The sequence below is a fragment of the Dreissena polymorpha genome, chromosome 14 (genome assembly GCF_020536995.1).
Source record: "Dreissena polymorpha isolate Duluth1 chromosome 14, UMN_Dpol_1.0, whole genome shotgun sequence".
NCBI lineage: Eukaryota > Metazoa > Mollusca > Bivalvia > Myida > Dreissenidae > Dreissena > Dreissena polymorpha.
Genome location: NC_068368.1, coordinates 44,277,943 through 44,294,013, shown reverse-complemented (window position 1 = coordinate 44,294,013; position 16,071 = coordinate 44,277,943). Strand labels below are relative to the sequence as shown.

At 35.1% G+C, this 16,071-nt stretch overlaps 1 protein-coding gene across 5 annotated transcripts in view; it reads right to left on the bottom strand.

Annotated features, from left to right (window-relative positions):
• Window positions 1–12,632, bottom strand: part of LOC127857787 (CREB-binding protein-like) — a 37,924-nt gene extending 25,292 nt beyond the window's left edge. The window contains exons 1-2 of one of the 5 annotated variants that reach the window (XM_052394450.1): window positions 11,856–12,632; window positions 3,214–3,270 (exon numbers count right to left, since the gene is read on the bottom strand). In XM_052394450.1, coding sequence (XP_052250410.1) covers window positions 3,214–3,270; window positions 11,856–12,137 — 339 coding nt within the window. In that variant the 5' untranslated portion in view covers window positions 12,138–12,632. Of the gene's footprint in view, window positions 1–1,903; window positions 2,230–3,213; window positions 3,271–9,111; window positions 9,425–11,855 lie in introns of those variants that run through there. The other 4 variants (XM_052394448.1, XM_052394449.1, XM_052394451.1 and 1 more) reach the window with 4 other exon arrangements.
• Between the last annotated feature and the right edge of the window lie 3,439 nt (window positions 12,633–16,071).

Genomic DNA, 16,071 nt, shown 5'->3' with positions numbered 1-16,071 from the left:
ATCGAAAATTAATAATAGGCTTTAAGCTGGTGTATTGATTTCCCATACAATTTTAAAATTAATTCCTTGTTATGGGCTATTAGTTTTGAAATTGACATTTGCAGTTGTACTGCTCAACTGATATTGAGAAATGTTATTTAACCCTTTGCATGCTGGGAAATTTGTCGTCTACTAAAATGTCGTCTGCTGAATTTCTAAAATTAGCATTTTCTTGGATTTTTTTTTCAAAGAATACTATCAGAATATCAAACAGTTTGGATCCTGATGAGACGCCACGTTTTGTGGCGTCTCATCTGGATTCAAACTGTTTGCAAAGGCCTTCAAAATCCGGTTCCAGCGCTGAAAGAGTTATGGATAGTTAGATTACTGTAACGTGCAACTTGAATACAAAGAAACTTATATTATAAATTCCATCAATGATTTGATGATTACACTTTCAAAACTTAATATGGAACGGAACGTGTGAGGCTAGATATTAACGCACATCAGAAATGTCAAGCTTACGATACGTGACGAAACGTACTATCACGTGAAAATGCAGATTGCGTGTTGGAGATTTCGTTTAACTGAATGCTAAATCCGAAGTATTGCTGATAAAATAAATTATGCGAAACATGTGAATTTTAACAGCAATAGATGTATGATTGCATGAAAAGTGCTGATTCAAATATTGTGTTTTCTCTTTTTTTTTACCGAATTGTCAAGTTCCTAGGGACAGTTTGCACATAACGCTTTATACTGATATTTTTATAGAAATCCAAGCACGTTGCATATAAATCTAATTCTTATTATAAATGATATTTGAAATCAAATAATAACAAAGGTCAAGTAAAGTCGTTTATTTATCTAGTGTTTTTCTGAATTCGCATATGTTGACAAGACGAACCACCAACAATCCAAAGTATTGTATATGCCAAATACGACCAGCGCAACACCAGTATACACTGCACAATAACGATGTTCGGTCCTGTGCTAACCTTTCCGTTTATGAGACCACGAAACCTTGAAAGACTACAGCGGAAAGTTTACCTCATAAGAAGACTTAGCGGATACGCAGGGTGGTCTGGAGCTCCCTTTGCTACATATGACAGAATGCACATGTTCGCAAGACTCGGCTAATATGATACAAACATTACATGACATTCTTAAAACGTGTTCGTTGAATCTAATTTTGTTTTCCATCTTATCCTCATATCTACCGTTAAACGAAAATGTGTCATATTGATTTAAGAATAAACATGTGGTGTGAAATTTGAATTAAGCAATATAGTTAGTTTTAAAAAAGGCTAAAGCATGGTTAAGTGAATTCAATACCACAAGATTAAGTATTGCTGATAACTGCAATATGAATCGTTGTGAAACGCGTTATGTTATGTTTTGAATTATGATAACCTCGCTAACATATTAAGATATTGAGTACATTTCAAGACTTGTTTAACTGAATTAAATGCTTGTTTGTCGTGGGGAAGATATAACACTACTTTAAACAATTTTAAAACAGTGAATTATACCCAAGTAGACGATTAGTAATGACATAAATAAAATATAAATCAAAACATTGATAACAACTGTAATACAAAAGTAAAAAATCCTTTCCCTAAGTTTTAACAACAGATCTCAATATACACAATGCATGCGTCTAAGCTGGCCCTTTTATATCGAGCGATTTTTGAACTTCCACTTCACGCTTTTTGCTTTTAATGAAATATACTTTCCAAAATGTAAAATTATTAAGCAGTGAAATGTCGTGGAAAGCTTTACGGTTATTAAGACACAGTCGTGTCCAGCTCTCTTTCCTTGTTAGTTTCAAACAGTTTACACCCACCACATTTGATTACAGTACCCCGATATGTGCAAATGAATACACAACTGTACATTAAACAAGAATATATATTTTACTTACTGATGTCCGAGGGGTCAAGCCCCGGAGTTCATAAAACTCTTCAAATACTTGCACGTCCCTCATTGTTGATAGGCTCACCATTTAACAGGTCAAATAATCCAATGTTGAACGGATATATTTCAGAGCTCACTTCATTATCAGTGAGTGTTTTTGTACGACACGTTTAAATAGTTTTATGATGGATTGAGATAACCACCTGATCAAGTTAGTGTCTTAATGGAAAACGTTTGTTTATATGATAATCCCGAAAACTCTTAAGTGCTACTGTTTATGCATAGTAGGGTTTACAGCTACATACTGCTATTGTTGGTACAAGGGCAATCTCCAGTTTCAATAATTATCGTATAGGTTTACCTTCACCGACCTTGCATTAAAGGCAAACTAACTTTTGTTAAATATGTGTCTGTCTCTCTAGAATCTAGGTTTATCTCTTTGCGTGCACGGGAGATCTGTAAGCCTTATTGTGTTTGTGTGCCAGTCCGTCTGTCCGTCCGTCATCTGTCAGTTGATTTTCTTTCGGTCTTTCTGTCTGTATCTCCAAACGTCTGTCTGTCTGTCGATCTGACTGTCTGTCATTCCGTCCGTTCGATCGTTTGTGCGTTAACTCGTTAGTTCATCCGATCGTTAGGCCGTCAGACATTCAGATTGTTTGAATTATGTCTTTAAGAATTTTTGCTTTCAACACACTGAAAGATCGTAACTATCCGCCATTCCCAATTACGTCTATCCCTTTAAGCTTATCGGTTCTATCTGTTTGTATTTGAATTTAAACCTTTCATCAAGCCGATATTCTACTCATATAATGGGACTTTCTTTTATACACAATGTACTTGATTCTTCAGTGTACGAATTGGCGTGATTTGGAATAAAATAACCCGTTCTCTGTTTCATTATTCCGTTTGAACAATCTTTATATTGACAGACGCATTAAGTATGTCTGCTCCGTTACGAGGTAATATGTTTTAATGTTTTAAAGTGCAACCAATTACACGGTTAATTTCTAAACGCGTATGTCACTTGAAACACTTAGTAATTTTATGATCAATTAATCAATATTTTTTGTCAGGACGCTAGGCATGAATGGGTTAAAGCGGCCAGGGTAGCTCCGCATCAGTCCGCGCGGATGCATAGGCTTGTCTGGTGGTACGCTGGTCGCATATGACATAAGAACCATGTTCGCATGACGCGGCTTAATTATCATAGTGTTGTCTCGGTGCTTGGTTCGGATGTTTTAATTTTTCTAAGTCAATCATGCGGAAGGGAAAACAAGTGTGTGGCTAAATCGTCTAAATAACTAAACTATTTCTTACCTGATTACGTGGAGTCAACATAATGTCTTCAATTTTCTCCTTTTTCCGTTCAAACCCCTGAAATTGAAACAAAGACATACTATAATGTGTACCTTTGCATGTATTTCAATCGTGTTTAAATATCACAATTAACAAGTGAGCTTAAACATTTTGTAAAACAGCAGCGTTTTTAGTATGGAAACGACCATCTTAAACCATGTACAGTTATGCAGTTTCAAATTCATGAGTTATCATTTAGAGTCAATTGTCCAGAGTTTATTAATAGATAGTAGGAATACAACGCACGGAATAACTATGAAATAATGACACGATTAATTGTGGGATACATTTTCATCTGCTGATCAGTTCAGTAATACCAAGCAGTTTATATTGAGAAATTAATTTATTGCTTAATATTAAAACACAAAACCAATATGATAAAACTATTAAAGCAAACGATTGCAATACGTACACATATTGCGCCCGAAAAAAAGCATGAAAGAAAATATGCAATAGTCACCTAACATTTTGACATGTTTCGTAAAAAATAACTGTACAATACAATGATACGGTTTTTATTACATGCACAATATATTCTCACAGAAGTTATAACTAGACAATATTATGAAAAGAAGACAGAACAATGCCTATACGTTAAAACATTATTTCACCTTTTTCTTACAGAATGTCCGTGTATTCCAAATTCAACACAAATAATATCCCTCGTTAAACTTGTATCACGAACAATCTGTTGCAAATTGCGAAACCATTTACGTCTCGGTCTTATATTCTCTTGCTGTCAGGGCTAACCGGGACCAAATTAAAGTATCTCAATATTGTCGCTACGGCGGATTCAACGTGTTTGCAAACAATTTCCTAAATTAAATACGATATTATTGGAGGATTAATCGACACAATGCCCGGGATTTGAGGATAACATTTTTTTAGAATAATATTACATTAATCCCCGTATTGTCATCAGAACAAAACGTTCTCGTGTAAAAAGTGAAAAGCGAAACGCTTAAACACAGTGTGCTTGCATTAAATGAAGTCAGTTCGGATTAACCCATTTATGCCTACTGGACTCCCCCATCCTTCTAATTTGGATCAATTTATTTCCAAAATTAGGGATGTCTAGTATATTCATTTTTTACAGAAATTCCTTTAAGCAAACAGCGTAGACCCTGATGGGACGCCGCATCAAGCGGCGTCTCATCTGGGTCTACGCTGTTTGCCAAGGCCTTTTTTCCAGACGCGAGGCATAAACGGATTATTGGTAAGACACTATTTTTGCCGATGTTCATTTGAATAACAGACAATATAAATACTTAAACCAATACGACTTCTTCTATAATATGTCTACTGCTACTGTATAGAGCGGTTTTAGGTTAAACATCTTTTTTCAATTTATTATCTTTATCTCCTATTTTACCTCTATTTTAATTCCTAAATACATGTAATTAAGATTGTTGTTGAAATTGCAGTTGCACTTTTGCAACGATTTACTTAATATCATTGTTAACAACGTTTATTTTTTTTACTTTTTGTTACAAGCCTCTTTTGGTTAAACGTTAAACTGCTATTCCTTATCAACCGCACTCTTTGAATTAAATATTTTCAAAATTAAAACACATACCAGCTTTTATTAAAACAATGTAGCCGAATAGCGTTGTCATAGTTAATTTACGGCTTCAAAATTACTTCTGCTACTACGATGATAAAGAGCTTCATTGAGAATGCCGTTTTAATTATGATGATGCGAATGATTATGAGGAAGAAGACGAAAAAGACGTGGATCATATTTATGATATTAATCCTGACGGTTGTTATGTCGGTGGTAACTAAGGAAATGGTCATAACGCCGATGGTGATTATAATGAAGAAGAAACAATAGGATGAAAATGATACTGATATTGGTGATGTAATAATGGCTTCATGAATACAGGTTTCGAACCAAAAAAGCATTTACCATAATTACAATTGGCCCGGCTTTCTAGTCCGAAAACACAACATACACACGTAATGGCTTAATACCAAAATGCAATACTGGAAACTAGTCCGAATCTCAATACATTATCGATATATCGAAGAGTTTGATTACATTTCTATTCAGCGTTTCTCGATCACCCAGTCAGGTCAATAATGAGCAAACAGTCAGTTATCGGCTGAGTGCATGGAATTGCAGGAGTCGAGTAAAGAGCCGACAAATGAACGGTCAGAATAATACATGTAAATTTACCATGTCCATTTTAGTAAACGTGTTTTCATCGGTGAAAGTATGCATTTGTTAACGGTGGTTGAATGTGCTACTATTAGAATGCACTCGTCTCGAATTAATACTCCAGTGTTCATGGTGATTGATAAGCCTCTCACGACACATGGTTCGTCCCTTGGAGTGACCGAGTGGTTCGAAAAGAGAGGTATAAAACTGCTACCAAGCAACGAATACGACGCGCATAAGTCAAATTAAGGTTTTCATTTGTATTGATAAAATTATAATGCATAGTTTTGAAAAGTCAAAACAAGTAAATTCAATAACAAGATATTAAAAGCTGTTGTTATCTGTTTAAAACTGAACTTTCCTGAATGTTTTATCTGTTATATACTTTCCTTCCTTTGAAATAAATTAAAAAATTGCAAAACTCCGGACATACATTTCTTTGTTAAGTCCGTTTTTTCTCAGCTGTCACAGCATGAATACTTTCACGGTGGTTTTACGCACTATTTATATCGTCGATAAGCTTTCGTGAATTTTTGAAGACGTACCTCAGGTATCGGTTAGAAACTACAACATGTCATTTATTAAATGTATGCAGGTTGTTTTTGTTAAACAGCTGTATATTAATATATAACAATATATTATTTGATAACGAATAGTCTTGTAGTATAGTGCTCGTCACGCGCCCCTATATTTCTCAGGTTCGCCTCAAACATGTGATTAAACAATCACCGATATTTACATATAGTTCTTGTAAAAGATAACAACAGCTTTAAACAAGATCATACATATTTATATTGTGTCAACTGTATGGAAATACTAGCCTTTCATAATTTATTTCCAACTGAGTCTCCAATAGGCTCGTAATAAACAGTACACGTAATGAAATTTGGCACTAGAAACTGCCTATGAAGATCATAACCCAACATTTACCTATTTGGCCTTGATTTCATTTATCTTTTAAATGAGCAATATATTAAAATACCCGATTCCGTCTATTCAGAGTCAAATGGCAAATTGTTTTGTGCTATACATAAACATGGCAGAGTGACAAATTGCCATTGCCGTCTTTTATAATACAGCCAATAAATGCTTTATTGATTTCTCGAAATAAATGCGGCTTAAACAACTTGAGTTTAATTGACGACTATGTCAAAACTACATTACACTTTACTGGTACATAAGGTAAGTTGGCATCAAATTAAACCAGTAGTTGTTTTACTTATTCCTTTCAATAGAAATTAGTTATTTTTTTCCGATTAAGAAGTTCAAATATCAATTTGAAGCTTCAGTTAAGCTATTAAATCAAACTTGTTGATTATTGTAAATCACAAAAGTATAACCGTAATAAACTCCTTTCTTACATTATCAACCACTTAAAAGCATTTTTTCGCTTACTTAAAAATTTATACCAAAACCTCATAACAACGACGGTATTGATAATAATGACAATCACGGCGACGACGATGATAGTAATGCTGATGATGGTGGTGATGATGATTATGACGATAATCACTGTGATGCTTTAGCTACTGCTTCTGCTCATGCTGTTGGTACCAATCATGATCATGAAAGAGTTAGCCACGATAACAGCGTTGACGTTTGAAAGTTGCTCATGTGTTTGATTTTTCTTTCCGTTTGCACAGTCTTAAAGGGGCCTTTTCACGTTTTGGTAAATTGACCTATTAAAATACAATTGTTTCAGATTCGCAAATTTTCGTTGTAGTCACAAACATTGTGAGGAAACAGTAATACTAACATTTACCATAAATAAATAATTTACCATGCTCTCAAATATCCATTATGTTCATCTTTTGACGATTTAAATACCTGAATATTATAAAGCGCTGCAACGCGAAACGATTTAATTATTTGGAGAGTTCTGTTGCTGTCGTTATATTTTGTGATACTACGATGATTGCTTATATAAAGCATAGAATTCATCACTCATTGTATCAGCATGTCAATGCGACTTGTAATGCTCTTTATGATAAGTTATGGTTACGACAGTCTCTCTGTGCAAAATCTTGCTTTTATGTTTCGTTGAAGTTGCTTGTATATTAGGACCAACTTAGTCTTTTCCAGGTGTAAGTGCTCTCATAACAGTTTTGTAAAACGTTCTGAAAGCGAGATACTGAGTCGTCGTTTCTTTAGATTATATGAGTCTTGTTCTGAGAAAACTGTGCATAATGCATGTGCGTAAAGTGTCGTCCCAGATTAGCCTGTAGAGTTAGCTCAGGCTAATCAGGGACGACACTTTCCGCCTTAATTGGATTTTTGCTTAGAAGAGACTTCATTTAAACGAAAAATGTCATAAAAGCGGAAAGTGTCATCCCTGATTAGCCTGTGTGGACTGCACAGGCTAATCTGGGACGACACTTTGCACACATTCATTATGCCCAGTTTTCTCAGAACACGACTCATACGTAACTAAAATCATGCACGTGTCATATCTCTTTAATCGAAGTAGAAAAATGTGAACAGGTTGTCTAAGTGGTGAATACGACATAAAATAGAAAAAATACAAGTCGCTTTGTACTGACCTTGAAACCATAATTTGAAATCAAAGTAAGATAAATACATGTTGTAAAAATGCGTTCAGTTTTTTATTCCTTGTTTTATTTTAAGACCAGTGGGGCGTGTGAATTATTATAAAGGAGCACGTATCAAGCCGTTTGGTGGTGTCAATAATGGGTCGTTTCACGTAAAGTAAAAAATGAATGGTTGTAAATCAATCGACCTTACATTCTTCTCCACTAACAATCGTAAGAATATCTGTGAAACATTTGATACATATTATTCAACAGTGTAAACTACAGATACATTTGATATATTTTACTAAACACAATACGATAAACGTTTGGCGCGCATGTACATGGATAATATTACTATGTCTATGGATCAATTATCGACTCGCTAGCGTTAATCAGTGGTTAATCTGTTAATGCTTTGATCTTTATTTTTTTGCGCGTTACGCTAGCCACAGTTCAGACAGTAATTAAGAGGGAGGGAAGGGGTGTGTGTGTGCGTCCTTAATTTTATTTATAAATGCAAATCGATGAAATTAAATTGAGCGATGGATTGTCTGTTGTGTTTTTTTTTAAATATCTTTTTGCATATCAATCACGTATGGTGTTGTTTTATTTAATTTCAAAATTAAAATACATATTATTGTTTAAAAACAATTCATAAACATGCTTGTCTGTAATTGTTTCCCATGCTTAAAATACGCACGTTTCTGTATTATTATCCGTTTTTCAGGAAAGAACACGAAATTACAAGAATCTGTTAAAATCCATGCAATAATTGGGGAAGTTTGCATTATACTTAAACAAAAGCAAGGTAATTTCCGTCTCGACTTAACTGGAATCAAGTTCTTATATAAAGCATGATAAGCTGCATAGCCGCGCATTACGGAACTTCCGGGACATGGTCGACCTTTGCGTATGCATTCGTCGAAACATTGAAAACACATCGCACTTTATCTGCAAGCGTTTACGTACTCAAATAAATACAGAATTCAATGTGTATTCTCTAATACTCAATTTATAAAAAAGACTACACTTGTTCGTGTTAATTATCAAGTTTAATGGAATAAATCTAGAGATCGTCGCCTGAAATATTAACATAAAGGTCGGCGAAAATTCGAGTGTTCGCGAGTATCTACAACAACGAATTTCGAATGACAACGTGAACATTACCATGTAAATGGGCGGAGACACAGGCGGAAACTTAGGAATCTTCGGCTCCCAGTCTGGATCGCGCAATTCGTACGGAAGCACCATCGTAATAAAGAACACGAATTAACACGATATTTAATAACGATTTTGATACAAATCCAAAATGTCTGAACGACTTATTTCCGGGACCAAATCGAAAACACAATGTCCGCTAAAAATGCCACTGTCTGTTATAGAACGTCAGTTTCTCTCGCGATGCCGCACTTTATATTAGAAAACGAACATAATTCTTTCAATTTCGCATGCACATATCGACTTATGCCAGCGGAGATTCCACAAACGTCATTCAAATGGATAACCTTCGCCCCTAGTTCATCTTCACTTCCACAGCCGTTAAGTCCGTTATCTATCAAGCATTGTACTTGACAAATGTGGAGACCAAAACCGCGCGGTTTCCATGCATGCTCTAAACACTTGGTATTAAAACGCAACTTTCCCCGGCCGCTGTTATTAACAATTCAATAGCACATGTACTCATTGGCTTATAGACAATAGATTAATCGTTCTTAAGAAGTAAATCTGGAGCGAAATCGCTAATCTGCAAAATATACTTTTATTGTTCTTAAGCGTTACGGGCTAAAGGTTATCGGAACTGGCTAAATACTAATAGTTTACTCGGTAGGTAAGTTACTAACACAGTTAAAAGATAGTTCCATAATTTGCTTACATATTATTCAAACTTTGTCTTAAATTCGAGGGATGAATGTATGTTATTTGATTACGTAGAGCTGATGTTGCTGTCTTTAAGCTATAATTGAGAAAATGTGTATACTAACGTGTATTTTATATTTTGAGCAACGTAGTAATATAAAAGTTAAAATTATACGACATATTAATAACATTGAACGAAATTTTACTATCAAAAAGCATTATGTAAAAGCCTGTAGATGATGAAAAATTCATTTTATAAGTAAAAGTGGGCAGCTTATGCAGTTCTGAAGGACTATAGATCGAAAGGATATAAAAACCATGATGTACTATTCAGCGTTCTCTCAAGGACAGAACAAGTATTTAGAAAAGTGTTATTTAGATATCAGCCGAGCTCCGGATTAAACCTTTGCATGCTGGGAAATTTGTCGTCTGCTAAAATGTCGTCTGCTGAATTTCTAAAATTAGCACGTTCTGTGGCGTCTCATCTGGATCCAAACTGTTTGCAAAGGCCTTCAAAATTCGGTTCCCACACTGAAAGGGTTAAACAGGACTGAATGCACGTGTGTACAGTGTATTCCCAGAGAAGCATGTGTAGTCCTAGACCGGATTTCCTGTAAACGACACTTCACGCACATGCATTAAGCCCTGTTTTTTCAGATCGCATCAATTTTATTTTAACTAAAATACTCTGACACTAATACATAAACGCGGTGATTGTATACTGCACGATTGCTTCGTGATATAATATTGGCATAGAAGGCTGATTGCAAAATAAGAATTATGGACCTTGATATCAGTTTACCCATGCACTTGTTGATACTTGTGTGAATAATGCTTTTTATAATGATGCGGGCAACGTATCCGGTGATTATCCGAGGATTTTCATATAAAATGTGATGTTATATGTAGCAGCAAAATGCGGACGGCATTGGTGGAGATGCTATTGATTATGACGGAGACGATGGTGATTATGATGACAATTGCTTCTGTCGGCGATAATTTCAATGAGGAATTTGATGAATTCAAAACGAAAAGAGTAACCAAATATTGGAAAGTTATTGCCATATTTGCAAAAGCCAGCCAAGCAAATTATTGGGGGAAAAATATTATCAATTATGTTTTGTGAAATAGCAACTATCAAACCGTCCAAAATAACCTGCAATGATTGCAATTCACTCAATTCGTAGTGAGTTTCAAACACCGTTATATCGCCTTAAACATGCACATGCACCATCTCATCGTATTTTCGTTATACCAACCTTTCTTATGCGTTACTATCTTAAGTTGCACATCGGCCATTTTACTAATGAACCCTTTCGGTTACTGCGTGTAGGTTCATACTATTATTTGCCAGTATATGTTATATTAACAGAACAATATACCATACGAATACAGGTTTTACTATTCGTATTACCTAATTGTCAATAATGCTGTGGCAAAGCTATGTTTCATGTGGGTCCTGATTGTGTGATTATGTGATTTCCGAGTGTTTAGAGAAACAGCAATAATCTTATGTTTTATGTGCACATATTTACTTAACATAGGTTACATCATATCTTGTACGGATAGTACGTCCTCAATTTTGGTACGCGTGCTAGTCCATTTTGTTTCATTTATAGAAGACATCGCGTCTGACATTACACTTCCACAAAAAATGGCGCACTGTCCTCATTCGTACACATACTATTCTGTTTCCTCTATTTAGGTAGATCATATAATATCAGATGCGTAAGTATTTGTGAAGTATACTACCGCCATTCTTGATAAATGGCCAGACAGAAAAACCGTTTTATTTATGCACATTTTACAATATATTTATGTTCTATAATTGTGCCGAACGCTTTGTTTTAAAAGGAATTATACCCATTTAATGTAGTACACGCGGGTTTGAAAAAAGGTTATAGAAGCACTCGGCCCTGCCGAGACTTTGGTTGAAGTTAAACCTCCCGCAACATTATAGTAGGTGACTTCCTTACAAAAACGGTGATTGAATATATGCGCAAACATGTGTACTGATGATCCACTCACCCTCTGTTTTATCACGCTTTACTTACCCCAGCCGCCTCCCCGGGGGCGATGTAGAAATGTTCTGGGCCCTGGAACGACAAGTGCGTCACCGTGTTGTACTTGTCGTAAGAGCGCTGGGAACCGGCCGTGGACGGAAGCATTCCTTTGGAATTCCAGTGGATGGAGCGGATAAAATGCGCCAGATGGTTCCCGACCGGAACCGGATCCGGAATGACGATTTTCTTTTTTACTTCATCCGCAGGCTTGGTCTTCAATTTTTCAGCGACGTCACGCTGCACTGATTGCCAATCGTGTGCTATTGTCGTCATCTTTCTGGGTGAGTGTGTATTTTAAACTTATATCCGAACTCACTGCTCTTTCTCTCTCTTTCTGGTATTAAAACTGTTGTTTTAATTTAAATATATATTATTACAATAGTATTCCTATTTATTTTAATAACATTGTTTAATGTGTAAAAGTCATACTCTTCAATAAGCGCTTAATATAAATATCCTCTTTCTGTAGTCAAGTCATTGCTATTTCATATAATACCGTGTTAACATTCGACAAACAATTGAAACAAAAGATATTTAAACTTTAAATTATCCCAATACTAGGAGATTGACTCGATATTAACCAACGATGGGTACAAGAAATAAACAGATAGCTATACAAATTCAATCTACAATTTCAAAAAGAAAGATCGGCCGTTTGCAACCGGTCGTGGTAGTTTGCCATGTACCCTATAGAAACCCTATGATTACATGACCAAAAGCGCCTCTGGGACAATGAGCTCAGCCAATCAGCTGCTCCGCATCAGATAAGCGATTATGCCGCGTCCTCTCGACATGCTCGGTCCGGCTAAACGGGCAGACCTTATGAGCTTCATTTATAAATCGGAATCAGACTTTATTTAAATCGATTAAAGCTGCAGGTCGAACAGTTTCAAAACATATTAGCCTCGTTCTGCGAAAATGGGCTTTATACATGTGCGTAATGTTTTGTCCCGATTTAGCTTGAGTAGTCCGCGAAAATCCAGCTTAGTTGAAAATTGTCGTTCCTGATTAGCCGTTTCCTTCTGCACAGGCTTATTGGGGACTACATTTTACTACACACTTGTATTAAACCCCGTTTTCCCAAAACGCGGCTTATATATTTTCACAGTACACACTTTAAATAAACATTAATAACAATCACGTGATGCTTAATATATAAGCAATATGAACTATTGGGTAGACAATATAAATAGTTTATTGCAATGTTCAGAATTGGAACATAACTATTGAAACAGCGTTGTTTGTCGACAAATAATCAAATGGTTTGTTTCTGGTGTTTTAACTTTGAACCATTAACCTGCTGTTATCAGAACAGAACAGAACAGAACAGAATATTTATTTTTACTTAAGCATAACAAGCTTATCGTCATATACTAATACATGAAAATTTTACAGACATGCGGGCTGTATATAAATAATAATAATGGTCAAATTACATACATCAATTAATAAATCAATTATCACTGGAGAGTGAGAGTGCTCTTATTACAAGTTATAATGTGACATGGAATAAAACAACAACAACAACAACAACAAAGTTACATGTTACCTACATGACTAAACAACATGTTACGAGCATAAGATACTCAATAGTTAGTGTAAGCTATAATACTTCTTAACAAATCATGTGATAATAAACAAATTGTTTTCTCTTTTTTTGAAACACGTTATACAATAGATTGCTAACTTTCTAAGTGTCGTTTTCTTATTACTATTTAGGAGTTACATAAATTTAAACATACTAGGTCGCTTGTAATAGAATTCTGGAATATATTTGATTCTTTCTTCTAGGTATTGCGGACATATCAGTATGAAATGGTACTCATCTTCGATATCGTTACAGATACACATGGGGCATATTCTTTCGTTCCTGTCAATATTATTATGTCTGCCCGTTTCAATTAGCAATATATGGGATGAGAGGCGCATTTTGGCAATAATCCTTCTATGTTTTTGTTTTCAATTAAATCTAAATATGGTGACATTTCGAATGTAGGTTTTAATTTTTTATACATATATAATGATGGTGACGAATCAATGTTAATCCTCCATACAGTTACATACTGATCTCGCAACCTTATTTTATTAAAGGGATGAATTTGTCGATATTAACAGATTCAGGGAATAACCATACATCTCCAAATCCTGACTGGTTAAGTATATCGCGAACTTTTGATTACCAATTTACTCTATTATTTCGTTTAACAATTGCTGATCTTTGCATATTTATAACAGTGTGTAGAATACAGTTACTTTGTTTTGTTTCATATAATTTTAGAAAATATTTAACAATTCTTAAATAACGTCCAATGATCAAAGGGAAACGACCAACTTCCGCATATAATGACAATGAATTAGTTGACATCTTTACATTTTATAATCTTTTACAAAATTTTCTGTGAACACTTTCAATATTATTGGCAGTTATAAACCCCCATACTTCACAATTATAATTAATTATCGAAATGCACACATTATATATTTTATAATTAAACCACCAATTATATGAAATTGATAGTGCTACGCAAAACATCGCGCTGTTGCCCATTTAATTGTTTATTAGCAATTTCAATAGTGAATTTCACGAATCAGCACATAATTTTCTCATACCATCATGTGCATTCTTTTAATAATTTTTTTATATTTTACATGTGACCGAGTTTGTTTTTGAGCCTCGCTCTTGGAAAACCAGACTAAATGCACGTGCGTTAAGTATCGTCCCAGATTAGCTTATGACGTCAGCACAAGCTTTTCAGGAACGAAACTGTCTGCTTTCATGTTGTTTTATTTTTGTTAAGAGAGAATTTCCACTTAAGAAAATTCAAGATCAGGTGTAAAATTGCGACCATTATTTGTCCGCGAACTGGATAGGCTATTGTGGGACGGCACTTAAGCCACGTGCATTCAGATACGTTTTCCTAGAGTCCGCACAGGCTAATCAGGGACGACACTTTCCGCCTTAACTATATTTTGTCAAGAAGAGCCTTTCTTTACAGGAAAAATATAAGCGGAAAGTGTCGTTCCTGATTAATATGTGCGGACTGCACAGGCTAATCTGGGGCGACACTTTACGCACATGCATGTAACCCCGTTTTCACAGAGCAAGGCTCATATCATTTTCCTGACTTGTATATTCGTCACTGTGAATATGTCACTTTAAACTTATTTTCAAGAGTCGTAGTATGCAGTCTTATGGATACACATTAGCCGTTTTTTTTCTTAATCTTACGTTAGATAATTAAGCAAATACTGACCTCATAAACCATGATCCGAAAGGTCGCTTATCAAATAAACGGTTTGGTTTATCTGAAGTGCTTATTTACTCAAGTGAACAGCATAAAAAGCAAGGAAATAAATGATATGTATTTGGTGAACCTTAATACTTAACCAGTTTAATTTTGAGCCATTTAAAGCCAAGTGCTCCTTACGTGTATCTGTGCAGTCTATACGGGGGATATTTACCTTTGTTTCGGGCAGATTTATTGAATGAGTTAATAGACATTTTATTCACTAAATTTAACTAGTCAGAAATTCATGTTAATAAAATGTTTTAATTAAAGACTTTATCCCGATTGCGTCCTGCGTAAATTATGTAAACGCACCAACATTTATCAAACATGTACGATGTAAGGTTGCACGGATATGAGACGTGATGTTTTTAACTACGTGATATTAACGTGAATACCACGACTTATCTTATAAGTCGCACAGAACGACTTAATTCGTCCTGGTAACACCCAAGCTAAGTCGTGGGTACCACAGAAGAAGATCGAGTTAACGAAATAACACGCCATTGAGGGTAATGATATAACTAGCGCATACGAACACATTTTCGTTAACGCAATATATACAAATATCTGACAGTATGGATGCTAAGATAATTTCGTAAATATATATTCAGTAGCGAGCTATTAAATGCTTTTAAAAATGTCTGGTAATGAAGTTTGTAATCTCGTTTCCTCGAGCGAAACCAATTCGTTTCGATTCAGTATGTATGTCGTTCCAATATTTACTCACTAAGTCTTTCTTACTAAGTTGTTTTTAAGAGTTAGTTATCTTCTTCACATCACTGACTAAGTCGTGGTGCAAACATAGTGAACCATGCGCATGTCACATCCGAGCCACCGTTAAGATGAGTAAATAAATGTTATTTTAAACTGTTCAACCATCATGCACACATTCAAACTGAATATTAAAATCTGGACAC